At 58.2% G+C, this 17328-nt stretch overlaps 1 protein-coding gene across 1 annotated transcript in view; it reads left to right on the plus strand.

Moving 5' to 3' along the window:
• LOC132377434 (tricarboxylate transport protein B, mitochondrial) overlaps positions 1-17328 on the plus strand; it is a 113794-nt gene that overhangs the window by 85659 nt on the left and 10807 nt on the right. The window contains exon 7 of the mRNA XM_059943698.1: positions 12645-12760. Coding sequence (XP_059799681.1) covers positions 12645-12760 — 116 coding nt within the window. The remainder of the gene's footprint in view (positions 1-12644; positions 12761-17328) is intronic.

Genomic DNA, 17328 nt, shown 5'->3' on the forward strand with positions numbered 1-17328 from the left:
ACAGTCCTGACACGGTCACGGGGCGAAGGTGCAGACACCCCGTCAGACAGTCCCGACACGGTCACGGAGGGAAAAGGTGCAGACACTCCGTCAGACAGTCCTGACATGGTCACGGGGGGAAAAGGTGCAGACACTCCGTCAGACAGTCCTGACACGGTCACGGGGCGAAGGTGCAGACACCCCGTCAGACAGTCCCGACACGGTCACGGAGGGAAAAGGTGCAGACATTTCGTCAGACAGTCCTGACACGGTCACGGGGGGGAGGTGCAGGCACCCCGTCAGACAGTCCCGACACGGTCATGGGGGGAAAAGGTGCAGACACTCCGTCAGACAGTCCTGACAAGGTCACGGAGGGAAAAGGTGCAGACACTCCGTCAGACAGTCCCGACACGGTCACGGGGGGAGGGTGCAGACACCCCGTCAGACAGTCCCGACACGGTCACGGGGGGAAAAGATGCAGACACTCCGTCAGACAGTCCCGACACGGTCACGGGGGGAAGGTGCAGACACCCCGTCAGACAGTCCAGACACGGTCACGGGGGGAAAAGGTGCAGACACCTTGTCAGACAGTCCCGACACGGTCACGGGGCGAAGGTGCAGACACCCCGTCAGACAGTCCCGACACGGTCACGGGGGGAAAAGGTGCAGACACTCCGTCAGACAGTCCCGACACGGTCACGGGGCGAAGGTGCAGACACCCCGTCAGACAGTCCCGACACGGTCACGGAGGGAAAAGGTGCAGACACTCCGTCAGACAGTCCTGACACGGTCACGGGGCGAAGGTGCAGACACCCCGTCAGACAGTCCCGACACGGTCACGGAGGGAAAAGGTGCAGACACTCCGTCAGACAGTCCTGACACGGTCACGGGGCGAAGGTGCAGACACCCCGTCAGACAGTCCCGACACGGTCACGGAGGGAAAAGGTGCAGACACTCCGTCAGACAGTCCTGACATGGTCACGGGGGGAAAAGGTGCAGACACCCCGTCAGACAGTCCCGACACGGTCACGGGGGGGAGGTGCAGACACCCCGTCAGACAGTCCTGACACGGTCACGGGGGGGAAGGTGCAGACACCCCGTCAGACAGTCCCGTCACGGTCACGGGGGGAAAAGGTGCAGACACCCCGTCAGACAGTCCCGACACGGTCACGGGGGGGAAGGTGCAGACACTCCGTCAGACAGTCCTGACACGGTCACGGGGGGAGGGTGCAGACACCCTGTCAGACAGTCCCAACACGGTCACGGGGGGGAAGGTGCAGACACCCCGTCAGACAGTCCCGACACGGTCACGGGGGGAAGGTGCAGACACCCCGTCAGACAGTCCCGACACGGTCACGGGGGGAAGGTGCAGACACCCCGTCAGACAGTCCCGACACGGTCACGGGGGGAAAAGGTGCAGACACTCCGTCAGACAGTCCCGACATGGTCACGGGGGGAGGGTGCAGACACTCCGTCAGACAGTCCCGACACGGTCACGGAGGGAGGGTACAGACACCCCGTCAGACAGTCCCGACACGGTCACGGGGGGAAAAGGTGCAGACACTCCGTCAGACAGTCCCGACACGGTCACGGGGGAGAGGTGCAGACACTCCGTCAGACAGTCCCGACACGGTCACGGGGCGAAGGTGCAGACACCCCGTCAGACAGTCCCGACACGGTCACGGGGGGAAAAGGTGCGGACACCCCGTCAGACAGTCCTGACACGGTCACGGGGGGAAGGTGCAGACACCCCGTCTGACAGTCCCGGCACGGTCACGGGGGGAAAAGGTGCAGACACTCCGTCAGACAGTCCCGACACGGTCACGGAGGGAGGGTGCAGACACCCCGTCAGACAGTCCCGACACGGTCACGGGGGGAAAAGGTGCAGACACCCCGTCAGACAGTCCCGTCACGGTCACGGGGGGAAAAGGTGCAGACACTCCGTCAGACAGTCCCGACACAGTCACGGGGGAAAAAGGTGCAGACACTCCGTCAGACAGTCCAGACACGGTCACGGGGGGAAAAGGTGCAGACACCCCGTCAGACAGTCCCGACACGGTCACGGGGGGAAAAGGTGCAGACACTCCGTCAGACAGTCCCGACACGGTCACGGGGGGAAAAGGTGCAGACACTCCGTCAGACAGTCCCGACATGGTCACGGGGGGAAGGTGCAGACACCCCGTCAGACAGTCCCGACATGGTCACGGAGGGAGGGTGCAGACACCCCGTCAGACAGTCCCGACACGGTCATGGAGGGAGGGTGCAGACACCCCGTCAGACAGTCCCGACACGGTCACGGGGGGAAAAGGTGCAGACACTCCGTCAGACAGTCCCGACACGGTCACGGGGGAGAGGTGCAGACACTCCGTCAGACAGTCCTGACACGGTCACGGGGGGAAGGTGCAGACACCCCGTCAGACAGTCCCGACACGGTCACGGGGGGGAGGTGCAGACACCCCGTCAGACAGTCCCGACACGGTCACGGGGGGAAAAGGTGCAGACACTCCGTCAGACAGTCCCGACACGGTCACGGGGGGAGGGTGCAGACACTCCGTCAGACAGTCCCGACACGGTCACGGGGCGAAGGTGCAGACACCCCGTCAGACAGTCCCGACACGGTCACGGGGGGAAAAGGTGCGGACACCCCGTCAGACAGTCCTGACACGGTCACGGGGGGAAGGTGCAGACACCCTGTCAGACAGTCCCGACACGGTCACGGGGGGAAGGTGCAGACACCCCGTCTGACAGTCCCGGCACGGTCACGGGGCGAAGGTGCAGACACCCCGTCAGACAGTCCCGACACGGTCACGGAGGGAGGGTGCAGACACCCTGTCAGACAGTCCCGACACGATCAGGGGGGGAAGGTGCAGACACCCCGTCAGACAGTCCCGACACGGTCACGGGGGGAAAAGGAGCAGACACCCCGTCAGACAGTCCCGACACAATCAGGGGGGGAAGGTGCAGACACCCCGTCAGACAGTCCCGACACGGTCACGGGGGGAAAAGGTGCAGACACCCCGTCAGACAGTCCCGACACGATCAGGGGGGGAAGGTGCAGACACCCCGTCAGACAGTCCCGACACGGTCACGGGGGGAAAAGGTGCAGACACTCCGTCAGACAGTCCTGACACGGTCACGGGGGGAAGGTGCAGACACCCCGTCAGACAGTCCAGACACGGTCACGGGGGGAAAAGGTGAAGACACCCCGTCAGACAGTCCCGACACGGTCACGGGGGGAAAAGGTGCAGACACTCCGTCAGACAGTCCCGACATGGTCACGGGGGGAAGGTGCAGACACCCCGTCAGACAGTCCCGACACGGTCATGGAGGGAAAAGGTGCAGACACTCCGTCAGACAGTCCTGACATGGTCACGGGGGGAAAAGGTGCAGACACCCCGTCAGACAGTCCCGACACGGTCACGGGGGGGAGGTGCAGACACCCCGTCAGACAGTCCTGACACGGTCACGGGGGGGAAGGTGCAGACACCCCGTCAGACAGTCCCGTCACGGTCACGGGGGGAAAAGGTGCAGACACCCCGTCAGACAGTCCCGACACGGTCACGGGGGGGAAGGTGCAGACACTCCGTCAGACAGTCCTGACACGGTCACGGGGGGAGGGTGCAGACACCCTGTCAGACAGTCCCAACACGGTCACGGGGGGGAAGGTGCAGACACCCCGTCAGACAGTCCCGACACGGTCACGGGGGGAAGGTGCAGACACCCCGTCAGACAGTCCCGACACGGTCACGGGGGGAAGGTGCAGACACCCCGTCAGACAGTCCCGACACGGTCACGGGGGGAAAAGGTGCAGACACTCCGTCAGACAGTCCCGACATGGTCACGGGGGGAGGGTGCAGACACTCCGTCAGACAGTCCCGACACGGTCACGGAGGGAGGGTACAGACACCCCGTCAGACAGTCCCGACACGGTCACGGGGGGAAAAGGTGCAGACACCCCGTCTGACAGTCCCGGCACGGTCACGGGGCGAAGGTGCAGACACCCCGTCAGACAGTCCCGACATGGTCACGGAGGGAAGGTGCAGACACCCCGTCAGACAGTCCCGACATGGTCACGGAGGGAGGGTGCAGACACCCCGTCAGACAGTCCCGACACGGTCATGGAGGGAGGGTGCAGACACCCCGTCAGACAGTCCCGACACGGTCACGGGGGGAAAAGGTGCGGACACCCCGTCAGACAGTCCCGACACGGTCACGGGGGGAAAAGGTGCGGACACCCCGTCAGACAGTCCTGACACGGTCACGGGGGGAAGGTGCAGACACCCTGTCAGACAGTCCCGACACGGTCACGGGGGGAAGGTGCAGACACCCCGTCTGACAGTCCCGGCACGGTCACGGGGCGAAGGTGCAGACACCCCGTCAGACAGTCCCGACACGGTCACGGGGGGAAGGTGCAGACACCCCGTCTGACAGTCCCGGCACGGTCACGGGGCGAAGGTGCAGACACCCCGTCTGACAGTCCCGGCACGGTCACGGGGGGAAAAGGTGCAGACACTCCGTCAGACAGTCCCGACACGGTCACGGAGGGAGGGTGCAGACACCCCGTCAGACAGTCCCGACACGGTCACGGGGGGAAAAGGTGCAGACACCCCGTCAGACAGTCCCGTCACGGTCACGGGGGGAAAAGGTGCAGACACTCCGTCAGACAGTCCCGACACAGTCACGGGGGAAAAAGGTGCAGACACTCCGTCAGACAGTCCAGACACGGTCACGGGGGGAAAAGGTGCAGACACCCCGTCAGACAGTCCCGACACGGTCACGGGGGGAAAAGGTGCAGACACTCCGTCAGACAGTCCCGACACGGTCACGGGGGGAAAAGGTGCAGACACTCCGTCAGACAGTCCCGACATGGTCACGGGGGGAAGGTGCAGACACCCCGTCAGACAGTCCCGACATGGTCACGGAGGGAGGGTGCAGACACCCCGTCAGACAGTCCCGACACGGTCATGGAGGGAGGGTGCAGACACCCCGTCAGACAGTCCCGACACGGTCACGGGGGGAAAAGGTGCAGACACTCCGTCAGACAGTCCCGACACGGTCACGGGGGAGAGGTGCAGACACTCCGTCAGACAGTCCTGACACGGTCACGGGGGGAAGGTGCAGACACCCCGTCAGACAGTCCCGACACGGTCACGGGGGGGAGGTGCAGACACCCCGTCAGACAGTCCCGACACGGTCACGGGGGGAAAAGGTGCAGACACTCCGTCAGACAGTCCCGACACGGTCACGGGGGGAGGGTGCGGACACTCCGTCAGACAGTCCCGACACGGTCACGGGGCGAAGGTGCAGACACCCCGTCAGACAGTCCCGACACGGTCACGGGGGGAAAAGGTGCGGACACCCCGTCAGACAGTCCTGACACGGTCACGGGGGGAAGGTGCAGACACCCTGTCAGACAGTCCCGACACGGTCACGGGGGGAAGGTGCAGACACCCCGTCTGACAGTCCCGGCACGGTCACGGGGCGAAGGTGCAGACACCCCGTCAGACAGTCCCGACACGGTCACGGAGGGAGGGTGCAGACACCCTGTCAGACAGTCCCGACACGATCAGGGGGGGAAGGTGCAGACACCCCGTCAGACAGTCCCGACACGGTCACGGGGGGAAAAGGAGCAGACACCCCGTCAGACAGTCCCGACACGATCAGGGGGGGAAGGTGCAGACACCCCGTCAGACAGTCCCGACACGGTCACGGGGGGAAAAGGTGCAGACACCCCGTCAGACAGTCCCGACACGGTCACGGGGGGAAAAGGTGCAGACACTCCGTCAGACAGTCCCGACACGGTCACGGGGGAGAGGTGCAGACACTCCGTCAGACAGTCCTGACACGGTCACGGGGGGAAGGTGCAGACACCCCGTCAGACAGTCCCGACACGGTCACGGGGGGGAGGTGCAGACACCCCGTCAGACAGTCCCGACACGGTCACGGGGGGAAAAGGTGCAGACACTCCGTCAGACAGTCCCGACACGGTCACGGGGGGAGGGTGCAGACACTCCGTCAGACAGTCCCGACACGGTCACGGGGCGAAGGTGCAGACACCCCGTCAGACAGTCCCGACACGGTCACGGGGGGAAAAGGTGCGGACACCCCGTCAGACAGTCCTGACACGGTCACGGGGGGAAGGTGCAGACACCCTGTCAGACAGTCCCGACACGGTCACGGGGGGAAGGTGCAGACACCCCGTCTGACAGTCCCGGCACGGTCACGGGGCGAAGGTGCAGACACCCCGTCAGACAGTCCCGACACGGTCACGGAGGGAGGGTGCAGACACCCTGTCAGACAGTCCCGACACGATCAGGGGGGGAAGGTGCAGACACCCCGTCAGACAGTCCCGACACGGTCACGGGGGGAAAAGGAGCAGACACCCCGTCAGACAGTCCCGACACGATCAGGGGGGGAAGGTGCAGACACCCCGTCAGACAGTCCCGACACGGTCACGGGGGGAAAAGGTGCAGACACCCCGTCAGACAGTCCCGACACGATCAGGGGGGGGAAGGTGCAGACACCCCGTCAGACAGTCCCGACACGGTCACGGGGGGAAAAGGTGCAGGCACTCCGTCAGACAGTCCTGACACGGTCACGGGGGGAAGGTGCAGACACCCCGTCAGACAGTCCAGACACGGTCACGGGGGGAAAAGGTGAAGACACCCCGTCAGACAGTCCCGACACGGTCACGGGGGGAAAAGGTGCAGACACTCCGTCAGACAGTCCCGACATGGTCACGGGGGGAAGGTGCAGACACCCCGTCAGACAGTCCCGACACGGTCACGGAGGGAAAAGGTGCAGACACTCCGTCAGACAGTCCTGACATGGTCACGGGGGGAAAAGGTGCAGACACCCCGTCAGACAGTCCCGACACGGTCACGGGGGGGAGGTGCAGACACCCCGTCAGACAGTCCTGACACCGTCACGGGGGGGAAGGTGCAGACACCCCGTCAGACAGTCCCGTCACGGTCACGGGGGGAAAAGGTGCAGACACCCCGTCAGACAGTCCCGACACGGTCACGGGGGGGAAGGTGCAGACACTCCGTCAGACAGTCCTGACACGGTCACGGGGGGAGGGTGCAGACACCCTGTCAGACAGTCCCAACACGGTCACGGGGGGGAAGGTGCAGACACCCCGTCAGACAGTCCCGACACGGTCACGGGGGGAAGGTGCAGACACCCCGTCAGACAGTCCCGACACGGTCACGGGGGGAAGGTGCAGACACCCCGTCAGACAGTCCCGACACGGTCACGGGGGGAAAAGGTGCAGACACTCCGTCAGACAGTCCCGACATGGTCACGGGGGGAGGGTGCAGACACTCCGTCAGACAGTCCCGACACGGTCACGGAGGGAGGGTACAGACACCCCGTCAGACAGTCCCGACACGGTCACGGGGGGAAAAGGTGCAGACACTCCGTCAGACAGTCCCGACACGGTCACGGGGCGAAGGTGCAGACACCCCGTCAGACAGTCCCGACACGGTCACGGGGGGAAAAGGTGCGGACACCCCGTCAGACAGTCCCGACACGGTCACGGGGGGAAAAGGTGCGGACACCCCGTCAGACAGTCCTGACACGGTCACGGGGGGAAGGTGCAGACACCCTGTCAGACAGTCCCGACACGGTCACGGGGGGAAGGTGCAGACACCCCGTCTGACAGTCCCGGCACGGTCACGGGGCGAAGGTGCAGACACCCCGTCAGACAGTCCCGACACGGTCACGGGGGGAAGGTGCAGACACCCCGTCTGACAGTCCCGGCACGGTCACGGGGCGAAGGTGCAGACACCCCGTCTGACAGTCCCGGCACGGTCACGGGGGGAAAAGGTGCAGACACTCCGTCAGACAGTCCCGACACGGTCACGGAGGGAGGGTGCAGACACCCCGTCAGACAGTCCCGACACGGTCACGGGGGGAAAAGGTGCAGACACCCCGTCAGACAGTCCCGTCACGGTCACGGGGGGAAAAGGTGCAGACAGTCCGTCAGACAGTCCCGACACAGTCACGGGGGAAAAAGGTGCAGACACTCCGTCAGACAGTCCAGACACGGTCACGGGGGGAAAAGGTGCAGACACCCCGTCAGACAGTCCCGACACGGTCACGGGGGGAAAAGGTGCAGACACTCCGTCAGACAGTCCCGACACGGTCACGGGGGGAAAAGGTGCAGACACTCCGTCAGACAGTCCCGACATGGTCACGGGGGGAAGGTGCAGACACCCCGTCAGACAGTCCCGACATGGTCACGGAGGGAGGGTGCAGACACCCCGTCAGACAGTCCCGACACGGTCATGGAGGGAGGGTGCAGACACCCCGTCAGACAGTCCCGACACGGTCACGGGGGGAAAAGGTGCAGACACTCCGTCAGACAGTCCCGACACGGTCACGGGGGAGAGGTGCAGACACTCCGTCAGACAGTCCTGACACGGTCACGGGGGGAAGGTGCAGACACCCCGTCAGACAGTCCCGACACGGTCACGGGGGGGAGGTGCAGACACCCCGTCAGACAGTCCCGACACGGTCACGGGGGGAAAAGGTGCAGACACTCCGTCAGACAGTCCCGACACGGTCACGGGGGGAGGGTGCAGACACTCCGTCAGACAGTCCCGACACGGTCACGGGGCGAAGGTGCAGACACCCCGTCAGACAGTCCCGACACGGTCACGGGGGGAAAAGGTGCGGACACCCCGTCAGACAGTCCTGACACGGTCACGGGGGGAAGGTGCAGACACCCTGTCAGACAGTCCCGACACGGTCACGGGGGGAAGGTGCAGACACCCCGTCTGACAGTCCCGGCACGGTCACGGGGCGAAGGTGCAGACACCCCGTCAGACAGTCCCGACACGGTCACGGAGGGAGGGTGCAGACACCCTGTCAGACAGTCCCGACACGATCAGGGGGGGAAGGTGCAGACACCCCGTCAGACAGTCCCGACACGGTCACGGGGGGAAAAGGAGCAGACACCCCGTCAGACAGTCCCGACACGATCAGGGGGGGAAGGTGCAGACACCCCGTCAGACAGTCCCGACACGGTCACGGGGGGAAAAGGTGCAGACACCCCGTCAGACAGTCCCGACACGATCAGGGGGGGAAGGTGCAGACACCCCGTCAGACAGTCCCGACACGGTCACGGGGGGAAAAGGTGCAGACACTCCGTCAGACAGTCCTGACACGGTCACGGGGGGAAGGTGCAGACACCCCGTCAGACAGTCCAGACACGGTCACGGGGGGAAAAGGTGAAGACACCCCGTCAGACAGTCCCGACACGGTCACGGGGGGAAAAGGTGCAGACACTCCGTCAGACAGTCCCGACATGGTCACGGGGGGAAGGTGCAGACACCCCGTCAGACAGTCCCGACATGGTCACGGAGGGAGGGTGCAGACACCCCGTCAGATAGTCCCGACACGGTCATGGAGGGAGGGTGCAGACACCCCGTCAGACAGTCCCGACACGGTCACGGGGGGAAGGTGCAGACACCCCGTCAGACAGTCCCGACAGGGTCACGGAGGGAAGGTGCAGACACCCCGTCAGACAGTCCCGACACAGTCACGGGGGGAAAAGGTGCAGACACCCCGTCAGACAGTCCCGACACGGTCACGGGGGGAAAAGGTGCAGACACCCCGTCAGACAGTCCCGACACGGTCACGGAGGGAGGGTGCAGACACCCCGTCAGACAGTCCCGACACGGTCACGGGGGGAAGGTGCAGACACCCCGTCAGACAGTCCCGACACGGTCACGGGGGGAAGGTGCAGACACCCCGTCAGACAGTCCCAACACGGTCACGGGGGGGAGTTGCAGACACCCCGTCAGACAGTCCCGACACGGTCACGGGGGGAGGGTGCAGACACCCTGTCAGACAGTCCCGACACGGTCACGGGGGGAGGGTGCAGACACCCCGTCAGACAGTCCCGACATGGTCACGGGGGGAAAAGGTGCAGACACTCCGTCAGACAGTCCCGACACGGTCACGGGGGGGAGGTGCAGACACTCCGTCAGACAGTCCCGACACGGTCACGGAGGGAGGGTGCAGACACCCCGTCAGACAGTCCCGACACGGTCACGGGGGGTGGGTGCAGACACCCCGTCAGACAGTCCCGACACGGTCACGGAGGGAGGGTGCAGACACCCCGTCAGACAGTCCCGACACGGTCACGGGGGGTGGGTGCAGACACCCCGTCAGACAGTCCCGACACGGTCACGGAGGGAGGGTGCAGACACCCCGTCAGACAGTCCCGACACGGTCACGGAGGGAGGGTGCAGACACCCTGTCAGACAGTCCCGACACGGTCACGGGGGGAAGGTGCAGACACCCCGTCAGACAGTCCCGACACGGTCACGGGGGGAAGGTGCAGACAACCCGTCAGACAGTCCTGACACGGTCACGGGGGGAAAAGGTGCAGACACCCCGTCAGACAGTCCCGACACGGTCACGGAGGGAAAAGGTGCAGACACCCCGTCAGACAGTCCCGACACGGTCACGGAGGGAAAAGGTGCAGACACCCCGTCAGACAGTCCCAACACGGTCACGGGGGAAAGGTGCAGACACCCCGTCAGACAGTCCCGACACGGTCACGGGGGGAGGGTGCAGACACCCTGTCAGACAGTCCCGACACGGTCACGGGGGGAGGGTGCAGACACCCCGTCAGACAGTCCCGACATGGTCACGGGGGGAAAAGGTGCAGACACTCCGTCAGACAGTCCCGACACGGTCACGGGGGGGAGGTGCAGACACTCCGTCAGACAGTCCCGACACGGTCACGGAGGGAGGGTGCAGACACCCCGTCAGACAGTCCCGACACGGTCACGGGGGGTGGGTGCAGACACCCCGTCAGACAGTCCCGACACGGTCACGGAGGGAGGGTGCAGACACCCCGTCAGACAGTCCCGACACGGTCACGGAGGGAGGGTGCAGACACCCCGTCAGACAGTCCCGACACGGTCACGGAGGGAGGGTGCAGACACCCTGTCAGACAGTCCCGACACGGTCACGGGGGGAAGGTGCAGACACCCCGTCAGACAGTCCCGACACGGTCACGGGGGGAAGGTGCAGACAACCCGTCAGACAGTCCTGACACGGTCAAGGGGGGAAAAGGTGCAGACACCCTGTCAGACAGTCCCGACACGGTCACGGGGGGAAAACGTGCAGACACCCCGTCAGACAGTCCCGACTGTCACGGGGGGAAGGTGCAGACACCCCGTCAGACAGTCCCGACGGTCACGGGGGGAAGGTGCAGACACCTTGTCAGACAGTCCCGACACGGTCACGGGGGGAAAAGGTGCAGACACTCCGTCAGACAGTCCCAACACGGTCACGGGGCGAAGGTGCAGACACCTTGTCAGACAACTCTGGAAGTCGGGAGTAAACGTGGGTGTCCATGCTGCAGAGAGGCAACAGCTTGACCCACTGGGCAGAGACCGTGAGAGGGCCTGTCCCATGGGTGAGGTCCGCTCTGTGCTGAAAGATCTGACTGATACAGAGCAGAGCAGGAGAGATTACACATCCAGGTTTACAAATAAATATGTATGTGTGTGCGTGTATGTGTGTATAATATGTATGTGTACAGTACTGTATTTGTGTATGTATATGTATTTGTGTGTATATATAGTATATATAATATGTATGTGTACAGTACTGTATTTGTCTGTGTATGTATATGTATTTGTGTGTATATATATTGTATATATGTATGTGTACAGTACTGTATTTGTCTGTATGTATATGTATTTGTGTGTATATATATTGTATATATAATATGTATGTGTACAGTACTGTATTTGTGTATGTATATGTATTTGTGTATATATAATATGTATGTGCACAGTACTGTATTTGTCTGTGTATGTATATGTATTTGTGTATATGTATAGCATATATAATATGTATGTGTGCAGTACTGTATTTGTCTGTGTGTATGTATATATAGTTGTGTGTGCGTGTGTGTGTGTATATATATATATATATATAATATGTATATGTACACAATACTGTATTTGTCAGTGAGGAGCGGAGAGAGCAAGTTTGTGAATCTGGCGGATGTAAAGGATGTTGGGAATGGTGAGTGTGGAGTCCCACGGGAGGGGTGTGGGACAGGCGGCAGAGGTGGGGAGGGTGGTGCAGATGCAGACATTGATGTTGAGTGTGGATGTGAAAGCCCTGGAAAGGCCATGGAGAAGATCTCTTGAAAGAGAGTTTGCTTCTTCGAAAGAAGTATTTAAAAGTGTTCAAACTCCTCCAGAGTTGTGGATTAAGATGGACAGCTGTAAACGTCTGAGGCTTGTTGATAATTCAGGCAGCAATGCAGGGTGTTGTTCTCAAAAACAAGAGAAAGTCTGCAGATGCTGAAAATCCAAGCAACACACACAAAATGCTGGAGGAACTCAACAGGCCAGGCAGCATCTGTGGAGACGAATGAACAGTGCTGGCTCGTTACCACAGATCCTGCTTGGCCTGCTGAGGCCCTCCAGCATCTTGTGTGTGTCGCTTGTTTCTTGTAGGCCTGGGTTTATATTTCTGGAACACTCAGCTCGCTGGGTGTAGGGAGAAGGTGGTGTGGAAGAGAAGCAATCATTGGGATTGCGGGTTTCCTGAGCCAACACGAACAAGGTGGGTCGACGTGCGTCTGACCAGCTGACTGCAGTAACTCTCCCTTTTGCTTCCTCCCTCAGGGGACAACCCGGCCAAAGAGTTAAACCCTCTCATCACAGGCCTGTTCGGAGCTACAGCTGGGGCTGCCAGTGTCTTTGGTAACACACCCCTCGATGTGATAAAGACCAGGATGCAGGTATGGGAATAATGCTCCCGCCAAGGACCAATGAACTTCACAAGAGGTAACTGAGATGAGTGGTGAGGCAGGTGTGCTTTAGACAAAGTAAGGGGTCATTTAGTGACCTAATAAGTGACAGGAGAGAGAGGAATCTGGACTTCCTTGTCATCATTATCTTCATCATGTGCTATGTTGTATGATGGAGGCAATAATGGTCTTCAATGTCTATAATCAGTTGTCTTTTGACCAGGATTGTTCTTGGCAAGTTTTTCTACAGAAGTGCTTTGTCATTGCCTTCTTCTGGGCAGATGGGTGGTCCCAGTCATCAGTCATACTCTTCAGAGATTGTCTCCCTGCTGTCAATGGTCACATAACCAGGTCTTGTGATATACACCACCTGCTCCCATGGCTTTGCGTGGCTCTGATCGAGGGCTGAGCAGGTGCTACACCTTGCCCAAAGGTGACCCGCAAAGTAGCGGAAGGAAGGAGCACCTCCTTTGGTAGAGACGCATCTCCACCTCACCACCCACCTCTGTGCCTACCTCTGACGTGCCTCTTGTACTTTCCTCCAATCTCTTTAGAACTATGTCCCATCATTTCTGCCCTGGGAAAAAGTCTCTGGCCATCCAGTATATCTATGCCACTTATCATCATGTACACCTCTATCAAGTCACCTCTCATCCTCTTTGTTATGAAGAGAAAGTCCTAGCCCATTTCTGTGCTTCTCTCCCTCTGTCCTAGTGCCTGTCTGATTGCCTCATAAATGTAGTGACTGTATTTGATCCGAGCACCCCCCTTGGCTGCAGGCTACAGATACATTCATTGTGAGAGCCCTCCAGTCTCGACCTACCCCTCTGAACACAGTACTGTGCAAAAGTCTTAGCACATTTCTGTAGCAAGGGTGCACAGTACTGTATTCGTCAATGTGGAGGTATGTCTTAGTGTTGAGATTAACTGGTCATTGTAAGTTGTCCTGTGATCAGGCTGCTGGGTGGTGTGGCTCATTGGGCTGGATTGGCCAGTATCTGTAAATAAACAAACAGAGGTTGTGTCCTCAGACCCCCTACATTACTCATTGTGTATTCAGGACTGCTCTAACTCCATCTGAAAGTTTTTTATTTATTTTTATTTTAATGGAGAGACACAGCGTGGAACAGGCCCTCTGGCCCTTCAAGCCTCGCCAACCAGCAAACCCCCCATCCAACCCCAGCCTAATCACAGAGCAATTTGCAATAATCAATTAACCTACCAACTATACATCTTGGGCCTCTGGGAGGAAACCAGAGCACCTGGAGGAAACCCACATGGTTACGGGGAGAAAATACAAACTCCTTACAGGCAATGGTGGGAATTGAACATGGGTCACTGGTACTGTAAAGTGTTGTGCTAACCACTACACTACCGTGTGATGGGAATCGAACCCGGGTCACTGGTACAGTAAACATTGTGCTAAACACTACACTACCGTGTGATGGGAATCGAACCCGGGTCACTGGTACTGTAAAGTGTTGTGCTAACCACTACACTACCGTGTGATGGGAATCGAACCCGGGTCACTGGTACTGTAAAGCGTTGTGCTAACCACTACACTACCATGTGATGGGAATTGAACCCGGGTCACTGGTACTGTAAAGTGTTGTGCTATACACTACACTACCGTGTGACGGGAATTGAACCCAGGTCACTGGTACAGTAAACATTGTGCTAACCACTACACTACCGTGTGATGGGAATCGAACCCGGGTCACTGGTACTGTAAAGTGTTGTGCTAACCACTACACTACCATGTGATGGGAACTGAACCCGGGTCACTGGTACTGTAAAGTGTTGTGCTAAACACTGCACTACCGTGCGATGGGAATTGAACCCGGGTCACTGGTACTGTAAAGCGTTGTACTAACCACTACACTACCGTGTGACGGGAATTGAACCCGGGTCACCGGTACTGTAAAGTGTTGTGCTAACCACTACACTACCGTGTGATGGGAATTGAACCCAGGTCACTGGTACTGTAAACATTGTGCTAACCACTACACTACCGTGTGACGGGAATTGAACCCGGGTCACTGGTACTGTAAAGTGTTGTGCTATACACTACACTACCGTGTGACGGGAATTGAACCCAGGTCACTGGTACAGTAAACATTGTGCTAACCACTACACTACCGTGTGATGGGAATCGAACCCGGGTCACTGGTACTGTAAACATTGTGCTAAACACTACACTACCGTGTGATGGGAATTGAACCCGGGTCACTGGTACTGTAAAGTGTTGTGCTAACCACTACACTACCGTGTGATGGGAATCGAACCCGGGTCACTGGTACTGTAAAGCGTTGTGCTAACCACTACACTACCGTGTGATGGGAATCGAACCCGGGTCACTGGTACTGTAAAGCGTTGTGCTAACCACTACACTACCATGTGATGGGAACTGAACCCGGGTCACTGGTACTGTAAAGTGTTGTGCTAAACACTGCACTACCGTGCGATGGGAATTGAACCCGGGTCACTGGTACTGTAAAGTGTTGTGCTAACCACTACACTACCGTGTGATGGGAATTGAACCCAGGTCACTGGTACTGTAAAGTGTTGTGCTATACACTACACTACCGTGTGACGGGAATTGAACCCAGGTCACTGGTACAGTAAACATTGTGCTAAACAGTCCACTACCGTGTGATGGGAATTGAACCCGGGTCACTGGTACAGTAAACATTGTGCTAAACACTACACTGGTAACTACTACCGGGTCACTGGTTCTATAAAGCGTTGTGCATGTGCAGCTTGTTACATCAGTGGTGATGAGGTTAAGAGCCTCAGGTTTCTCAGAGTGAACATCAGCAATAGACTGTCCTGGTCCAACCGTGTAAACAAAATGACCAATATCGCTACCTCCTCAGGAATCCAAAGAAATGTGGCATCTCACGTTTAACCTTCCCAGAGTTGCAATTGATGCACCATTGAAAGAATCTTATTCAGATGCACCCATGGTTTGGAATGGCAACTACTCTGCCTCTGACCACCAGAAACTGCAGAGAGTCGTGGACACAGCTCAGCACCTCACAGAAACCAGCCTCCTCTCCATGGACTCTGTCCATTCTTCCTGCCATAGAACATTCCAGCGCAGAAACAGGCCTTTTGGCCCTTGGCTGTGCTGAACCATTTTTCTGCCTAGTCCCACTGACCTGCATCTGGGCCATATCCCTCCAAACCCCTCTCATCCATATACCTGTCCAAGTTTTTCTTAAATGTCAAAAGTGAGCCCACATTCACCACTTCATCTGGCAGCTCATTCCACACTCCCACCACTCTTTGTGTGAAGAAGCCCCCCACCCCCAATGTTCCCTTTAAATTTTTCCCCCTTCACCCTTAACCCATGTCCTCTGGTTTTTTTATCCCCTAACCTCAGTGGAAAAAGCCTGCTTGCATTCACTCTCTCTATACCCATCATAATTTTATATACCCCTATCAAATCTCCCCTCATTCTTCTAACTCAGTTTCTCAATTCCCAGCAACATCCTTGTAAATCTCTGCACTCTTTCAACCTTATTAATATCCTTCCTTAATTCAGTGACCAAAACTGCACGCAATACTCCAAATTCAGCCTCACCAATGCCTTATACAACCTCACCATAACATTCCAACTCTTATACTCAATACTCTTGACTTATAAAGGCCAATGTACCAGAAGCTCTCTTTACTACCCTATCTACCTGTGACACCACTTTTAGGGAATTTTGTATCTGTATTCCCAGATCCCTCTGTTCTACTGCACTCCTCAGTGCCCGACCATTTACCTTGTTTGTACCAGCTTGGTTTTTCCTTCCAAAGTGCAATACCTCACACTTGTCTGTATTAAACTTCATCTGCCATTTTTCAGCCCATTTTTCCAGCTGGTCTAAATCCCTCTGCAAGCTTTGAAAACCTTCCTCACTGTCCACTACACTTCCAATCTTTGTATCTCAGCAAATTTGCTGATCCAATTTGCCACATTATCATCCAGATCATTGACATAGATGACAAATAACAATGGACCCAGCACTGATCCCTGTGGCACACCACTAGTCACAGGCCTCCACTCAGAGTAGCAATCCTCCACTACCACTCTCTGGCTTCTTCCATTGAGCCAATGTCTAATCCAATTTACTACCTCTCCATGTGTACCTAGCGACTGAATCTTCCTAACTAACCTCCCATGCGGGACCTTGTCAAAGGCCTTACTGAAGTCCATGTAGACAACATCCACTGCCTTCTCTTCATCCACTTTCCTGGTAACCTCCTTGAAAATCTCTAATAGATTTGTTAAACATGACCTACCACGCACAAAGCCATGTTGACTCTCCCTAATAAGTTCCTGTCTATCTAAATACTTGTAGATCCTATCTCTTAGTACTTCTTCCAATAATTTACTTACTACCGACGTCAAACTTACTAGCCTATAATTTCCCGGATTACTTTTAGAGCCTTTTTTAAACAACGGAACAACATGAGCTATCCTCCAATTCTCCGGCACCTCACCCATAGATACCGACATTTTAAATATATCTGTCAGGGCCCCTGCAATTTCAACACTAGTCTCCTTC

This window comes from Hypanus sabinus, chromosome 18, assembly GCF_030144855.1.
Source record: "Hypanus sabinus isolate sHypSab1 chromosome 18, sHypSab1.hap1, whole genome shotgun sequence".
Taxonomy (NCBI): Eukaryota; Metazoa; Chordata; class Chondrichthyes; order Myliobatiformes; family Dasyatidae; genus Hypanus; species Hypanus sabinus.